The 14984-nt window shown below is 40.1% G+C and overlaps 1 protein-coding gene across 3 annotated transcripts; it reads right to left on the reverse strand.

Annotated features, from left to right (window-relative positions):
- Nucleotides 1-303: 303 nt before the first annotated feature.
- Nucleotides 304-13970, reverse strand: LOC132789268 (death-associated inhibitor of apoptosis 1). 3 transcript variants are annotated; one of them, XM_060797174.1, is made up of 2 exons: nt 13846-13970; nt 304-1893 (listed from the first exon to the last, which is right to left on the reverse strand). In XM_060797174.1, the coding sequence occupies exon 2, from the start codon at nt 1838-1840 to the stop codon at nt 440-442; it is 1401 nt and encodes a 466-aa protein (XP_060653157.1). In that variant the 5' UTR covers nt 1841-1893; nt 13846-13970; the 3' UTR covers nt 304-439. The 3 variants fall into 3 exon arrangements, with proteins under 3 accessions (XP_060653157.1, XP_060653156.1, XP_060653158.1); XM_060797173.1 differs by lacking the exon at nt 13846-13970 and adding an exon at nt 8510-8918; XM_060797175.1 differs by lacking the exon at nt 13846-13970 and adding an exon at nt 1970-2058.
- Nucleotides 13971-14984: the final 1014 nt, after the last annotated feature.

Raw genomic sequence — 14984 nt, forward strand, 5'->3', positions numbered from 1 at the left:
ATATTTTATTTTACAGTAATTGAAAAATCATTTAAATATTAGTGGTCATGGTTTATCTGAAGCCACTTATTATCAGCTCTATTACTGTTATTAAAATCTAATTATTATTTATGTATAGCATATAACAGATATAATATATATTAAATGGGTGCTGATATATAGGCTATATATAGGTATTATGCATATCCTAGATACTATAGTATTAGTTTTTTTACACATGATTTAAATTTGAATTTGAATTTCTCGTAATGCTGTTGCAACGGCCAGCTAAAGCGACTCTCAAGGAGAAAACTTTAGCTGGCCGCTGCTATCGAGGACACGGCCAACTTTTAGTTGTCGACGCGGGTGTTTGTTGTTGTTGTTGTTCTTGATGATGTATGTTTTTCATCATTTTTATTTTTTTGTATATTACATGGCCCGAGCATAGCCTCATCATTGTTTAAGAAAAATATACACGCATGACATCGGTAAAGGGTTTCCGGCACAGCGGACACTTGGTGACCGACGAGGCGCACTTGGCACAGGCGACCACATGACCGCAGGGCAAAAACGCCGTGTTGTACTCGGCGCCGTAGCAGATCTTGCAGAGCTTCTCCTCGGGAATGGCAGCGGATGTTGATGTTGAGTTCTTTTGAACCTGCCCATCGGCACAGCCTTGAGCGACGATCTTGTTGAAGATGCGATTGGCAGCGCTCGGAGGCGCCACATCGCCAGCCACATCCTCCGTCTGCTCTTGCTCCACAGTCATGGGAGCAACGGCAGCCACTGTGGTGACAGCTGACGACGACGATGATGGTATGCTGTCGATGCTGGGAATTGAGTTCGGTTTCTCCTCCTCCTGCTCCTCCTCGACTGCCAGCGATGAGCTTGTGGCTTCTTGCTTGGCCTTGTCCTTGGCTGTCACCATGTCGATGTACAGTTGACCCTTGATCAGCTTGACGAAACGGCAATCCTTGAGCCACAGAGCATGCTGCTCCCAGGGCTCGTCGTTGTCGTCCCAATCCTTGAGGCCACCGCCACAGCTGAAGCAACGCACACGATCCCCGACGCCGGTGTAGAAGAAACCCGCCTCGGCGAGCTGCTGCGGCTTCTGCTTCATGTTGCGCGGCCAATCCTCGAAGCTGCGCAGACGCGCCGTCTCGATGGCATACTCCGGATACTCGGGATAGTAATTGCCATTGTGTGTGGCCATCCGTTGGCTGCACGGCTCCACCGCCGCCGACGACGACTGCATCATCGTGGGCATCGTGGCAGGTGCCGCAGGGGCGCCGACAAACTGCATCGCCGCCCTGAAATTGGGCGCATTCATCTGCCGGCCCTCGGAGTAGGCGTGTTCGCGCACCTCCAGCGCCGTGGTTGCACTGTGATTGTCGTTTGAACCGCATATGTCATAGCTCATGGGGGGCAGGATACGCTCGAGGGCATCGGCATTGATGGGCACATTGTTGGTGGTCCGACGACGCAACAACGGACAATTTGGGGACCAGCGGAGATGCTCCTGCACCGGATGATCGTCGCGCTCCCAGCGTCCGATTTCCACCTCACAGAAATAGCATTTGACCTTATCCTCCTGATTGGTAAAGAACATTCCCGTCATAGCGAGATCCTTCTTGTCGAGAAAGACGACGCGCCAGTTGTCGAAGGTTCGCAGGCGTTCGTCCTCGCGATGATATTTATCGTTCATTCTGTTGACCAGACACGCTTTAAAGATTAACGACGGACTGGTGCTGTTATCAACCTGATCCACCAGTTGATTCAATGTTGTTGTCGTCGTTGCTGCTGTCGCTGTTGGCCTACTGCAAGGTGGCATGTATCTCAATTGGGTTGCTACATTTGCCATTCTGCTGTTGTTGTTTTACTTGTTGTCGTTGTTTTACGTTCTCGAATATCAAACTGCAAATAGACAAGAGATAAAAGCACAATTAGTTATCAAGTGGTAATATGATAGTATAAAGATTAACTCAATTACTTTTAAACTCCCCAAGGGAGCACGCATTCCGAAAAAAAATGTGTTTCTCCTCAGGAGAAACGTTTGCTACTATTGCTGCACCTCAACTGTGAGCAAAAGTTTCATTCGTCAGCTATTTTAAGAATTCTCACAGTTTAGATTATTAAGCGACCCACTCATTAAAGCTGGCGATAAACACAGATAATTGCGAAATGAGTCGCGAACTTTGTAGAAAATCGCAGGCAAGTAAACATAGTTAATAGAAAAATCAATTGCACGCTCTCAAAGAGTGAACATTCAATTAAGTGTAATAAGTTCACTCTCTCGAACCTTCACTGTATTTCTAGCATTAAAGCTTTCTGTGAGCTTTCTCTGCAAGCTTTCCTCTCACAATTGCAGTAACATTTTTATCAACTTTGTAGTGTCAAGTGTGAAATAGATAAAAATTTTAATTAACTCACAATTCACGCTATTTTCAAGTGCTGACGCAACAAACACTCACGAAATTCATTTTTATCAGTTTTTTAGAAATAGTAATTATAAATTTACAATTAATAGAACAACACTCAACTGCTTTGAAGTCTGTGAAAGAACAAAAAAACACTGAAACGCAGTTCAAGCAACTTGAAGAACATCAACGAACTTTTTCAGCATCCCCCCATCTGAAATCTGAAAAAATCGGGAAATCTTGTCGTGTCGTCTCGCTTGCACATGCAACAATCAAAGAGGGGTAGTTTCTTGTTGCACATACAATATACAATATATAGAGGGTTGTTGCAAGCGTTACGTTTTAGCGTAGAGTACGCAATCTTACGTACAACCGACGCGAGTGGAAAACACTGCGCCGATGCATGCCTCACATAAAATACGGCATCATCAACTCACAGCTGGTTGACGCAGCTTAGAACAAACTTTGCAATATGTATAGAGTAGTGTATATACAAATACACCCACACACAAACACACACACACACTCATAGTCATGTGGGTGAGTAAAGCGAGACGGCGCCAGGCGCCGATAATAATATATGACCAACCAATAACAACAGTTGAGTCATGCTATATGTGTTTATTCTGGGGAATTTGCATCAAAAACTGCAAACTAGTTTCTAACAAGCGGAAATGAGTGAAGCGCGTAGGAAAATAATATTATTATTTATATAATAAATAATACAAATCTTTTCTTTGATAAGCACTGGTTCAAGTCTAGTCAGAGTTGGAATTTTTACAACTCCTTACTTATTATCTTATCGTTAGTTTTTTTTTATTTGATACATATAGAAAATAGAATGGTTGTAATACCCAATAATCGCAGTTTGAAGTGCCGCCACGCGTTTTTATCGATAAGCGATATACGCATCAGGAAAATCGATGGTCAAACTTATTGCCATCGGCGTTAAACTGTTTTGGTGGTCTCTTTTTTTTTGCTGTTGTTGTTGTTGTTGTGCAGCCAAAGAGATTGTAAGCAGTTTTTCGACATTTACTGCTTAACATGGAAAGCGGAGGGAGGCAAGCAGAGCGTGCAGAGCACAACACAACAACCGAACGCTCACTGGCTGCATCGGGACGCTGACGCTGTTCAAAGTCCAAATTTGAAGCCAAAGCCAAGCCAAAGGCAAAGCCAGGCCACAAACCAGCCAAACTCGCCAAACAATTGCAGCAGCAGCAACAGCAGCTCACTCACGACGGGGCAACGACTGGCTGAGAGGAGAAGGAGGAGGGATAGGGAAGGCGGTGGGGTGGCCACTACTGACTTGGGGCCTGGCAGTGCCATGCAACTCTCGTAGCCGCAGTCGCAGCAACGCTAGCCGAATGCGACTGTGAGAAAGTTTTAATGGAATGCAGTCAAACTACTTGGCAGCCGCAAGCAGCCCCACAGCATAAAAAAAGCAGTGCAGCATAAATGCACTGACGACCGTGTTGCCTTGTCGGCAAACGAGTGCAAGCGGGACAGCAATAAGCACCGAAAACCATCAATGGAAAAACAACTATGCACGTACACACACAGACAGCAGGCTCCACATACACACACACACACGCTTACAGATGCATTGCTCGGGTGCAAAGAAAGAGTGCAAAAAGGCGCATACACCAAATGCAAAGCAAAGAAAAAAAAGGAGAATAATGAAAAATAAAGCAAAAACAAAAGCAATTGTAAATTACAAATGCCCGACGACGACGCTCTGCTGGGGTTGTTGCCGCTCTCCCCTTCCCACTTCTCACCATAGCAGTGGGCAGAGATTGTGCATTGTTTTTGAAGTGGAGCAACAACAACCAGCAACAGCTTTAGAGCAGCAGACAAAGATGATAGCTTCGAGATGCTGCTGGTTGCCTGCAGAAGTTACAGTTCTTCTTGTTGTTGTTGATATTATTGCTGCTTCAATTGCAAATGCACCGTTGCCAAGTACAAAGTGCAGAAGCTTGCTTGTTGCAATTACAGCTGCTGCTGCCTTTGGAATGCATGCCCATTAACAATTGTAATGCAAACGCTTTGGCATTTCATTTAGCAGGAAATTCAAGTAAAAGTTCAATGCAGTCAATGTACAGTGAGACCAGATGTCAAAATTTGCATAAATCACCAGGCCACTTATAATGAATGCTTTCTTACGGAACTGCATGAAAACGGAGTGAGACCAGATGCCAACAATTGCAAAAATCACTCACCAGCGATGCAGTATTAAATTTCAATTTCAAACGTGTAGATTAAAATATTTAAACAAAATTGTACTTTAAATAAATGCGCTCTATGCGACTTATCACAGCTACAAATGAAAACTGACAAGGCAGCACAGCAAATGTCTATTCCAAAAGGGCTTGCTTGGGCCTCCCGGGCGCATGAATGACATGAGAACCCAGAAAATACCAAAGTGGAAAGACACACACATACTCACAGACAAAGCAGAGTGCAAAGCAAAGAAAAATCATAATCAAAGGCCAGACAGCAACACAGCCCAGGAGGCAAGGCAAGGCAACAAACAGAGAACATGCGCCCCATGCAGCAGCAACACAGCAACGAACCTAACGAGGCGCGCATTGGAATGCAGTCGAACAACTTTTCTACAAAACTCTGCGCCACGCAAAATCCAACTGGAGTTGGTTGTTTGCTGTCTGGTTTTCTGATTGGAAACCAACCTAAACTATAAAGCTGGGTTTAGATTGGAGTTTCAATGCTGTGTTGTGTAAGTGAAGGTAACCGCAGCTAGCAAAGGTCTCTCTATCTGTGTATGTTGGTTTGTAAGTTTGTGTGTGCTGCGAGACTGTGGGAAACTATTATAAACACTTTACCATTCTTTTTTCGTTCTGTGCTGTTGTTGTTGGTGCTGTCTTCTAAACCGAGATTGGAATGCGGTGATACCAGATACGGAGTGGAGCAAGCAACATAAAGCAGCTAGAGTTGGAGTGAGACAGTATGAGTCGTCGTCACGCAGCACTTGCAAGGAATGGGGGAGAAGGACGTGGGGTGAAGGAAGATGACGACACTGCCATACAAGAAGCAGCAGCAAAAGCAAAACAAACATTCACACACACACACAAAGAATGTTCTTCGCATGAGAGTGCGAGTGCAAGCGTGAGTGTGTATGTGCGTATGCGTGTGTTGTGTCCTTCCAAGAAATGCAGCCACAGCCTACAACAACACGAAACAAAACGACCGCCGACGACGTCGCCATCGATAATAATAATAAAATACACGATGCGGCGTCGGCCGAGAAGTTGCTTCGGATGCTGTTCGTTTTGTATGCATGTGTGTGTGTACATTAAGAATGCCCAACACAAAGGGCAATATCATCGTAATCATAATAAATGCGACTGAGCCGCGCAGAATGCATTAAGAGCGGCTCCAACGCCAACTGCAACAACAATAACAGCAGCAGCATCAGCGACATGAGTCTGTCTCTGTCACACCGCCTGCATTTACTATTGAGCATTGATCGATTGCCCAAAAACTAACGGCGGCTCAGTTCAAAGACCGCCGAACGTTTCCAAAGAAAGAAAATTATTCGTTCGTTCGTTCTCAAACCCAAAGTCAAGTCGTGCTGTTGTTTTTTTTCCGTTTCTCTCTCTCTATCTCGCTGCCAGCATCTCATCTCTATGAGACTTGGAATGTGGGTTCGCTCTCATGAAAAACTCAGACAGACAAAGACAAGAGACTCGCATTAAATGCGCCTCGTTAGTGTGAGGAATGGATGAAAGGTCGTTTTTCACGCGGCCAAAGTCTCAAAGGTCGTCTCGCATTCGAGATGATTCAGCCCAGAGAATTCCGGGAATTCCAAAGTAATTTTCCTCTACACATCTTTAGTTCTTATTCTTTTATCTTCTGTCCTCTTGTTGTTGCTCTTCTAAGAGACGCCGCCGACATCGTCCAAAAAAAATCCATTCATACTGATAGGCAAAGGGACAAAACAGACCCAAAGACAATATGAAAAATCTTGAATTTTCTACAACAAATCTACTTTACTGTTTCTCTACGTGAGAACTGTTTATTAAGCGAGTTATCTAGCGTCTTTTATTGGTGAAAAGCGAGGAAAATCTACTCAAGATTCAGCTGCAATCTCGCTTAGGGGGAAATAATAATAATCGTAGGCGTTGGTTTTTGTGCCAGGCACCAAAGAAGGACCACCAGCGTTGGCTCTGATCTCTCCCTCTCTCTGTCCCTCTTAGTGTTTATATGTGTAGGCGTCAGAGTATTGGAATTGTAGTCGGGAGAGTCGACTCTGGGTGCGGAGACTTTATTGTTGCAGCAATAACAATAAGTTGTTGTCCAAGCTTTGACAACTTGAGCTCAAAAGCTTCGAGTTGAGACTTTCTCTTTGTTGTTGTTGTCGTCGTTGTTGTATTTTTTCTTTCCGCGAAATGAGCGCAAAAGTTCAAAGCAATGAAGCATAAAAAGCTGGCTCGACTACGAGACACTCGCTGCCAATTTCCGTAGAGTACTAGACAATCTGGCATATACAAAGAACTAAAGCAGTTGCATTTGATTTTCGCATTATAAAAATTAAAACTTAAATAATTTCAAGTTCATAACAAATTCCAAATATTAATTAAGAATGCCGTTTACTATACTTTCAATACTAAATTATCCAAATTAATAATACCCTTCTACTTCTTAGATACCGGGTAGAGTAAATTGCAACGCTTGCTGACTTGGTAACTGGTTGGTTCCATTCGACTCTTCTTTTAATGTCGTCTTTGGCCATGGTTTGGTTTATGAGTATGTTTTTGTTTATTATTTGTTGCAGAGTGAAACTCTGCGTACGCATGAGTGCACCACTTCCGCTCCAAACGGAAATGAGAAACAAAGAAAACAGCCCAACATGAATGTAAGTTTCTCTCAATGCACGGAAACGAGAGAGCATGATGATGAGTGGTGGTTGGGCTTGGGATTATGTGTATGCGTAAAGGAAGTAGAACATACACGAATACAAATATAAACACACATCGGATGTAGTAAAAAGACGCGTCATCAGCTAACGAACGAACGCAATGTTTATTATTATTATGAAGATGAATGATGATCTCAAAAAATCGGAGAACAGGAAAGAAAAAGAAGATGAAACAAAAACACAACAATTAATTCAATTAGAACGAAGCGAAGCTGTGTCATAGAAGTTGACCTTCCAGCATTGCCGAAAAAATTCGGGCAACATTGTTTTGCATGCTATAGTCATCGGTTAAATATACATACATATATGTATAGGCAAATAACAACAGCCACCGAAAATGGCGTAGTTCAAAAATTCCACTGAAAATACTCTGTGTATAGCGCACCATGTTCCCCCTCAATGCCCCCTTCACCCAGAAAATGAGAATGTTGTTTTTAAACGCCAGCAGCAACGTTGCTGATATCATTCACAGCGTATACAAATTGTAGGGTTACCATATGTTGCAATTGTTTTATTGAAATGCTCTCAAAACCAAGTGCAAACATGGTGTGTCATATGCAGTTTAAATTTATAGGTAAACACAAATCGAAACGATCACATCTGAATGCAAAAATTATTAATTTTGTAAACAATTTAATAGTAAACACAAAATTGAAGTATTTAGCAACTCTGTGGCCGCCATCTTTATGAAAACGACCTCTCTCGCAATCGTCTGCCGAAAGCGAGAGACAGAGAGAGAGAGAGAACGAGCAAAGCAAAACGGGAACGTTGACAAGTTACACCCGGCAAAATTGTCAAAATCGTTTTAGTTGTTTACTTTACATTTTTATATGAATATATTAACTAAATAAACAATTTCTATTTTAAAAAATGCATTTTTCGGTTTATAAAATTAGTTTATATAATTGTTGGTCAATTGTGGGGCAAATTGATTTTGTAAATTTTGTCAGTAAACAAAATACTCGACAGCGTTGGTTTGGTGGTGTATATAAGCGCGTGTGTGGTTTCGTCGTATGTATGTGTGTGTGTGTGTTTTCAAGCTTTAATTAATGTACATTGTATGAACAGCAAAAAAGAAACAGAAAAAAGCTTTGTGATGTCACGTTTTCGTTTATTTTTGGGGTTATAACTAAAGTCAAATGTATTTAAAATGCATTTTAAACTCAAACTTTTAGCTCACCTTGACAATTTTTCTCTTTTTGTTGAAAAACTCAAGTTTCCCCACCAGTTCTCTGCTTGTTGAAGTATTTTTCGAGATTCAAGACAAAAGTCTATTTTATATTTGTATGTTTTTGCTTTTATTTCTCGCTGCACGAATATTGATTTTTTCTTCCGAGCGACGACAAATATTTGACGTTGACGGAAAACACAAAACACACAGAGACGAGGAGAGAGCACAGTTAGTTAGACAGCGAGTTCTGTATATTATTTTGTTATAAATAATTCCAATATCACAAATTTAGATTGTAGGCCATAAAACCGTAATCAAAACATACTATTTTTGTATTTTATTTATATAAATGCTAGTGCTCAATATAGCGTGGTTTACGTATCCATAGCTTCACAACTAATCGAGTAGAGAGACTGAACTGAACTGAAAACAAGACAACGAACAGAGAGCCGAACCACCGAAGCAGCAGACGTTAAGCGAAGTGACGTCGTGCTGCTCGGCACTGCTCTGAAGGGAGAAAGAGAGAGAAACAGATAACAGATGCAGTATGTGTACGTGAATATATATGTATGTGCGTCTGCGAGTATGTTCGTGCATGCACTAAATAGAAATGCACATACATACATACATATGTACATACATATTGTATGTCTGGTTGTGGCTGCTTTATATTACAGTTGTTGGTGCATTTGTTTTGAATTTCCAAATTGGAAAATTGGCAAGAGCAAAAACGACATTAGTGATATTTGGGTAATAATTCAAATGCTCATTACACAGCAGACATCAAATTGCGTAGATATGTACATATGTATGCATAAGCAGTGTCTGCATGTGTGAGTTTGTGTGAAAAAAGAGACCCGCACTTTTATGTCGGCCTCTTCACAATGACGCCCCCGCCCACCCAAACGTGACAGCCTTACAACTTCTACTACGGCTAACATTAGTACGCAAGATGGCGTACCGTACAACCGTCAGCGGATGTTGCTACACTACAGTTATCCTTTTCGCACCAAAGCTGTCGGTGCATTCGCCAACTGCAAGCAGTCTAGGATCATTGATTTTTTGCAATGTGGCCGCCAGAGGGAGCATGCGCCATGTCCACTTTTGACTTCTGGCGCGTGTCAATGCACCGACACGACACGTCGACCGACACCCCCGCCCCCTCTTTGCCTGCAGCCCATAATTGACGCGCACCTTCCAGACGCAGACGTCGACGTCGACAGCAGCTGCTTTTTCCACAAACATCGCGATGTATGCTCGAATGTACGAGTGTGTCTGTGTGTGTGTGTGCGTGTGTGTAACTCTGCTCCATTGCACACTGCTTACCTGTGTCTCAGTTCTCTCTTTCTGTTTTGGACATTGGCAGCTGCTGGAAACTATGCAGGCATTCCTTAACACGAATCAAGAATCAACTTGGCTGAAAGCGTGCCAAGCAGCCTGAAACTAACTTAGTGCACTTGGAACGCAGACCAAAGATCACTCATAATAATTATCAACAAGTTTGTATTACACACATGTAGTTAATAGGAAACGTGTCGATAGACGTTAAGCCATCCTATCTGATCACAGTACAGTGGACACATTCATAAGAATTACTTGATTGCTGCCAGGTGTTAATATAATAAGTATTAATTATTAATTCATATCTTATCAGTCGAAAATATTTCAAAATTTGTGCTAGAATTTTTCGCTAGTTTAGTTATTGAAAAAAAAGGGAAAATTGGCGCCGAATTCTATCATTCAAATAATCAATCGATAGATAAAAATATAATCTAATCTTTTCCTATTCCTAATTTCTGTTATTTTGATTGTTATCAACTTCTATACCGAAAAATCTAGTAAATAAGTGCAAAACTGATATAATATCCATTCAAGTAGTTTAGCTTATAATCTAATCTAAGATTATTCCCAATCTTTATATAATCTATATGATATATTATGATATAATAATCGCGTTACATGTTGCAAATCATTTCGTAGAATGGCATTTGAAAAATGTCAACAAATTTATGAGATTGCTAATATAAAACGAACAAAGAAACTGTAATGACGACATTTCTATAATGTTCATTTTCACTGTACTTAGCAACGATACTAAATTATATGAGCTTAGTACTTTAGACTAGATTAGAACGTCTTGAAACAAAGGAACTGATAAGAACGTCAAGAAATACTAAGATATGGGAATAAGCCCTAATTAAATCGTGATTTATATCTACCAAATTTAAAATAAGAATGTCAGGTAATGATAGAGAATATTAGACGTGACATCGTGACCAATATTTTGCTCATATATCTTATAATAAGGAGAGGTCAAGTTGTGAAAGCAGTAGTCATCATGTGGCTTATTATTTTTATTTTATTATTAGAGTTTATTATTTATGGAGTTGATTGAAGTTTTGCTTATAGAAATATAGTACTTCGGTCTATAAAAAAGAAATTCCTGCACGTATAAGAACGATACTGATATGAAATGAACTCCTAAACAATAACTGACTGTTGAATAGGTCTATAAAAATAATATTATTGGAAAAACCAGCGAAGCAACCGCACATTGGTTTGCATAAATTATATATAGCTATGCACATATGTATATAGATAAATGCAGCTAAAATTATCGGGCGAGACGTCGCGACGCATTTTCAAAAAAACAGCAAACGAAAAACAAAAAAAAATGCAGTCTAGACGCCTTTGACAAGCTGTGGATGCGTTCAAACATTTTTCGTTTGGTCTCTGAAAAATGATATTCTATTTTTAATGCCGAAGTTGCCAGCAAGCGATTCCATAATTCGCAGAGATTGCTCAAGGCGCAGCAGCAGAAAAAAAAAAGAATCATCTATATGTAGTATATGTCTATAAAAATATTTGCAGCAATCCGCAAGCTAAAGCTTGAATTAAAGTTTAGTCTTAAGACGGCCTTGCAAGGCCTTTTAAAGTTGTTGCACTCGCTTTTATTGCGGTTGTTGTTCTTGCCTTTGTTGTTGCTGTTGCTGTTAGTCACCCAATGAATATAAACGCAACTCGCATGCGCAGCTTGACTCAGGTGTGTTTAGCAATTTTGCAAACTTTTTGCTACGCTTACAAAATGCATAATTACTTTATCGAACAGTTTGCGACGGCAATAAATTGCAGCTTAAAATGTCGCTGCAAGTTTCTACTGCTTGTGTGGTGCAAAGCTGAGCTTTCACACTGCTTGCAAGCTGTGCACTGCGCAAGCGTAGCTTGGCCGTGGAAATATACTGAAGTTAATGAAAGTTTTTAATAATTTAATAATTTGCAAAATAATGAATGTTATATGTATAACATGAGTAAAAAAATGCAAAGTATTCAAATAAAATTTAAAAATAGCAATAATTATATGTTGAAAGGTCTTGAAAATATACTAAATCTTTGATCGATAACCACAACAATCGATAACGTGAAATGTTAGCGTATTTAGACAGCGACTTTTACTTGTTAGCTGCTTTTTCTTGTTATACGTTTTAATTGACAGCCAAATGCAGGCAAACCAGTTTTGTTTATTTTTTTTATACACATGTGTATTTATTGTAATTCTGTTTTTGCATTCGCTACTTGCGAAAGGTGTCATAACAACAACAACAACAACAACACTGCTTGGCACTTGGCACAACTTGATTAGATTGCCTATTACGACATCTGTTTGCCGTCCCTTTTGCTGCAGCTGCAATTACCTGCCTCACTCACTTTTTCAGAAGAAGAAGGATCCGCATTGTAGACGTGTGCCAGCAGCTGCCCGCAAAAGGATCAAAGCAGCAGCTGTTACACACAAACACACTCACACACAAACACACACATACGTATTCTTATGTCCTTATTGTCTGCATGCGTGACGCAGCTGGCTGCGGCTAAGCAGGATCGCGATCGGGATCCTTTTTATTGTGATGTCGCTTCAAATGCTGACAGCAACTGGCGGCAGGCCAACGCAACGAGGGTTGCTCCAGTAATTATGGAAATTGTTTATACCCAAGAAAGTTTACTCCAAATGAGGCTTACTTCATTTATTTTAATTTACCATTAATCTGCGCTCTCCCTCTCTCTCTCTGCTAGTTTTACAACAACCACAAAGCCGTTGATCGCCGTTTTGCAAGCATTGCTTAAGCAGTGCAATGCACCGCACTGCTTGCACAACTGCTTGAAGGCAGTTATTTTTCAAAAAACAGCTGTGCAAACGAGTTTCGGTGTCGTGTGATTCACAATGGGATCATGCAGGTATTTATATGTCATCTATCACTTGATATTTACCTTATCGGGCTTAAACATGTTGATCAATCAACTTGCTATAAAAAAATAACATTTGCAGCCTTGATAAAGTTCACAGAAAAAGAAATTTGCCAATGCAGACATTGTACTGCGAATTCAAATTGATTCATAGCTTTGGTTTTGATTAAGAAATCAGATTAGGAAATATTATAAAGTTTAAAGAGAAGAAGTTAAATGTAGAAATTATATTTGAATCATTATTAGAATTTGCTTTGGTTTTGATTAAGAAATCTGATTAAGTAATATTATAAAGTATAAAGAGAAAAAGTTGAATGTAGAAATTATATTATATTGAATCATTATTTGAATTTGCGTAATCTTAGAAATTACGAAATTCTTTATAGAAATCAGATTGCTAGGAAAGAAAAGTAAAAACTTGCTTAAAATTTAAGTAAATTCAGAAATTGAAAAATTCTGATAGAATTGATAAAGAATTGCAACAAATTGAATTGCAAAAAGTATTCTCCAAGTGTAAACAAGTTGTGTAATCAAGAGAACAAGCTTACAGCTGATTATATGCGGTCAAAACAAATAGTTGTGTAAACAACAACAACAATAACCATAAAAAACAGCTAAAACTATTGCGGCAATTGAAATGACATTGGGCGGCAATTAAAAGCGGGGAAATTCTAGACGTGCTAGAAAACGAACCTAGGGCAAGTGGGCGGCAACGTTTGAAGGGAAAACATTGCGGGGCGGGGTGGCGAGAGATGTCATGAATGAAATGAGCTCAGCATGTCTCTAGCGTAAAGCGAATGACATCAAATATTTCGCAATGCAGTGGCTAGATAAAAGGTGCGCCCAAGCGAGAAAGAGAGAGAGAATGCACTTATAAGAGAGGGAGAGCGAGAAGGGTGTGGAAATTGCATGAGATTGGGAAATGGTCTGAGGCATGGAAAGTCCTAGAGCGTGTGTGTGGCACTTTTGGTTGCATGAATGAAGAGGCAACCAAACAACCCTTCGGGGCGAATATCCTTTTAAAAGCTGCTCCCCAACTTTACCGTAAAACACATATATATATTCATATATATATAAAAAGGGAGTACGTTGCTTGGTTCACTTACCGAATTCATTGTGATTCCTTATCTTATCATTGAATATTGTTATTTGGCAACTCGAATTCGATAAATAACGAACGCACTTTATCGGTGGGCGTAAAGTATTCGCTTTGTTTTTTTTTTTTGCACAGCAATAAATATAGAAATTTATTGTGTAAACAATTGAACAGCTTTTGCTTCTGCTGTGAGTTCCGCTTGGTTTGAGTGTCACGCTGCGACTACGAATGAAAATTGTGCGGCTCGCCTAGTCTATTTTGTATAGGCGGAGGTGTTGTTATAAGTTTTGTTTTGCTTTTCACAAACGCAACGAGATGGAACGTGCAATTTAGTTTTGCTGCCAAAGTGCTGCGCAATATTTTGGGTGGTGGGTTTTTAAGGGGAGAGAGAGAAAATGTACGCGCAAGGGGTAGAAAATGGCTAATGAAAGCGAGCAACGATTTACACCATATCAGGAGCACAGCATATGATGGCACTAACAGGACACTCAATTTCAAATAAAGTGCGTTATATTTTTGACGCCATGCAAACTGTTTGATTTCCTGTGCTCCAGCCCTGGCTAATGGTATTTCTCATTTTGGTGTGTACACACTTGCTCAGTTTAGTGCATAATATACTGAGCATAATCAGAAGTGTTTTTGGTATTTTTCGAGTTTCAAACTGCTGTCACTTACCAAGCTTTCCTTCACAATCATTCGTATGGCAATACAAATGCCGTTACTTTTTTTCATATCGCATTTTTCCGAAAAACGATATTTGCTTCCTTCTTTTTCAACAGTCTTAGGTTAAGGCACACTTGAGTGATGAAATAAAATCGTGCTAGATGTTGTGTATATTTTCTAAAACACTTACAAACGAAACACTTTTGTAAAACGACGCGCCTTTTCGCACGCGTTTCGAAAGACTATTGGAATGCCTTTAGAAGTGTAACCAGGTGGCAGTTTCTGTATTTTAGTATTTTACAAAAAGATTGTGGTCACACTCTGTAACGGATCTTGAATAAAACGCTTTTCAGGAAACAGAAAGACTTAAATAATTTTTAAAACATTATGAAATGAATTTTCAATAGTATATGAATCACAGAATAAAAAAACATTATTGTTGGGCATACAAAAATCGATGCATTAAAATCATCGATGCATCGATAG

This window comes from Drosophila nasuta, chromosome 3 (genome assembly GCF_023558535.2).
Source record: "Drosophila nasuta strain 15112-1781.00 chromosome 3, ASM2355853v1, whole genome shotgun sequence".
Classification (NCBI taxonomy): Eukaryota; Metazoa; Arthropoda; class Insecta; order Diptera; family Drosophilidae; genus Drosophila; species Drosophila nasuta.

Coding starts and splice junctions, on each gene's coding strand:
- LOC132789268 (XM_060797174.1), bottom strand. CDS start 1,840: ATGGCAAATGTAGCAACCCAATTGAGATACATGCCACCTTGCAGTAGG.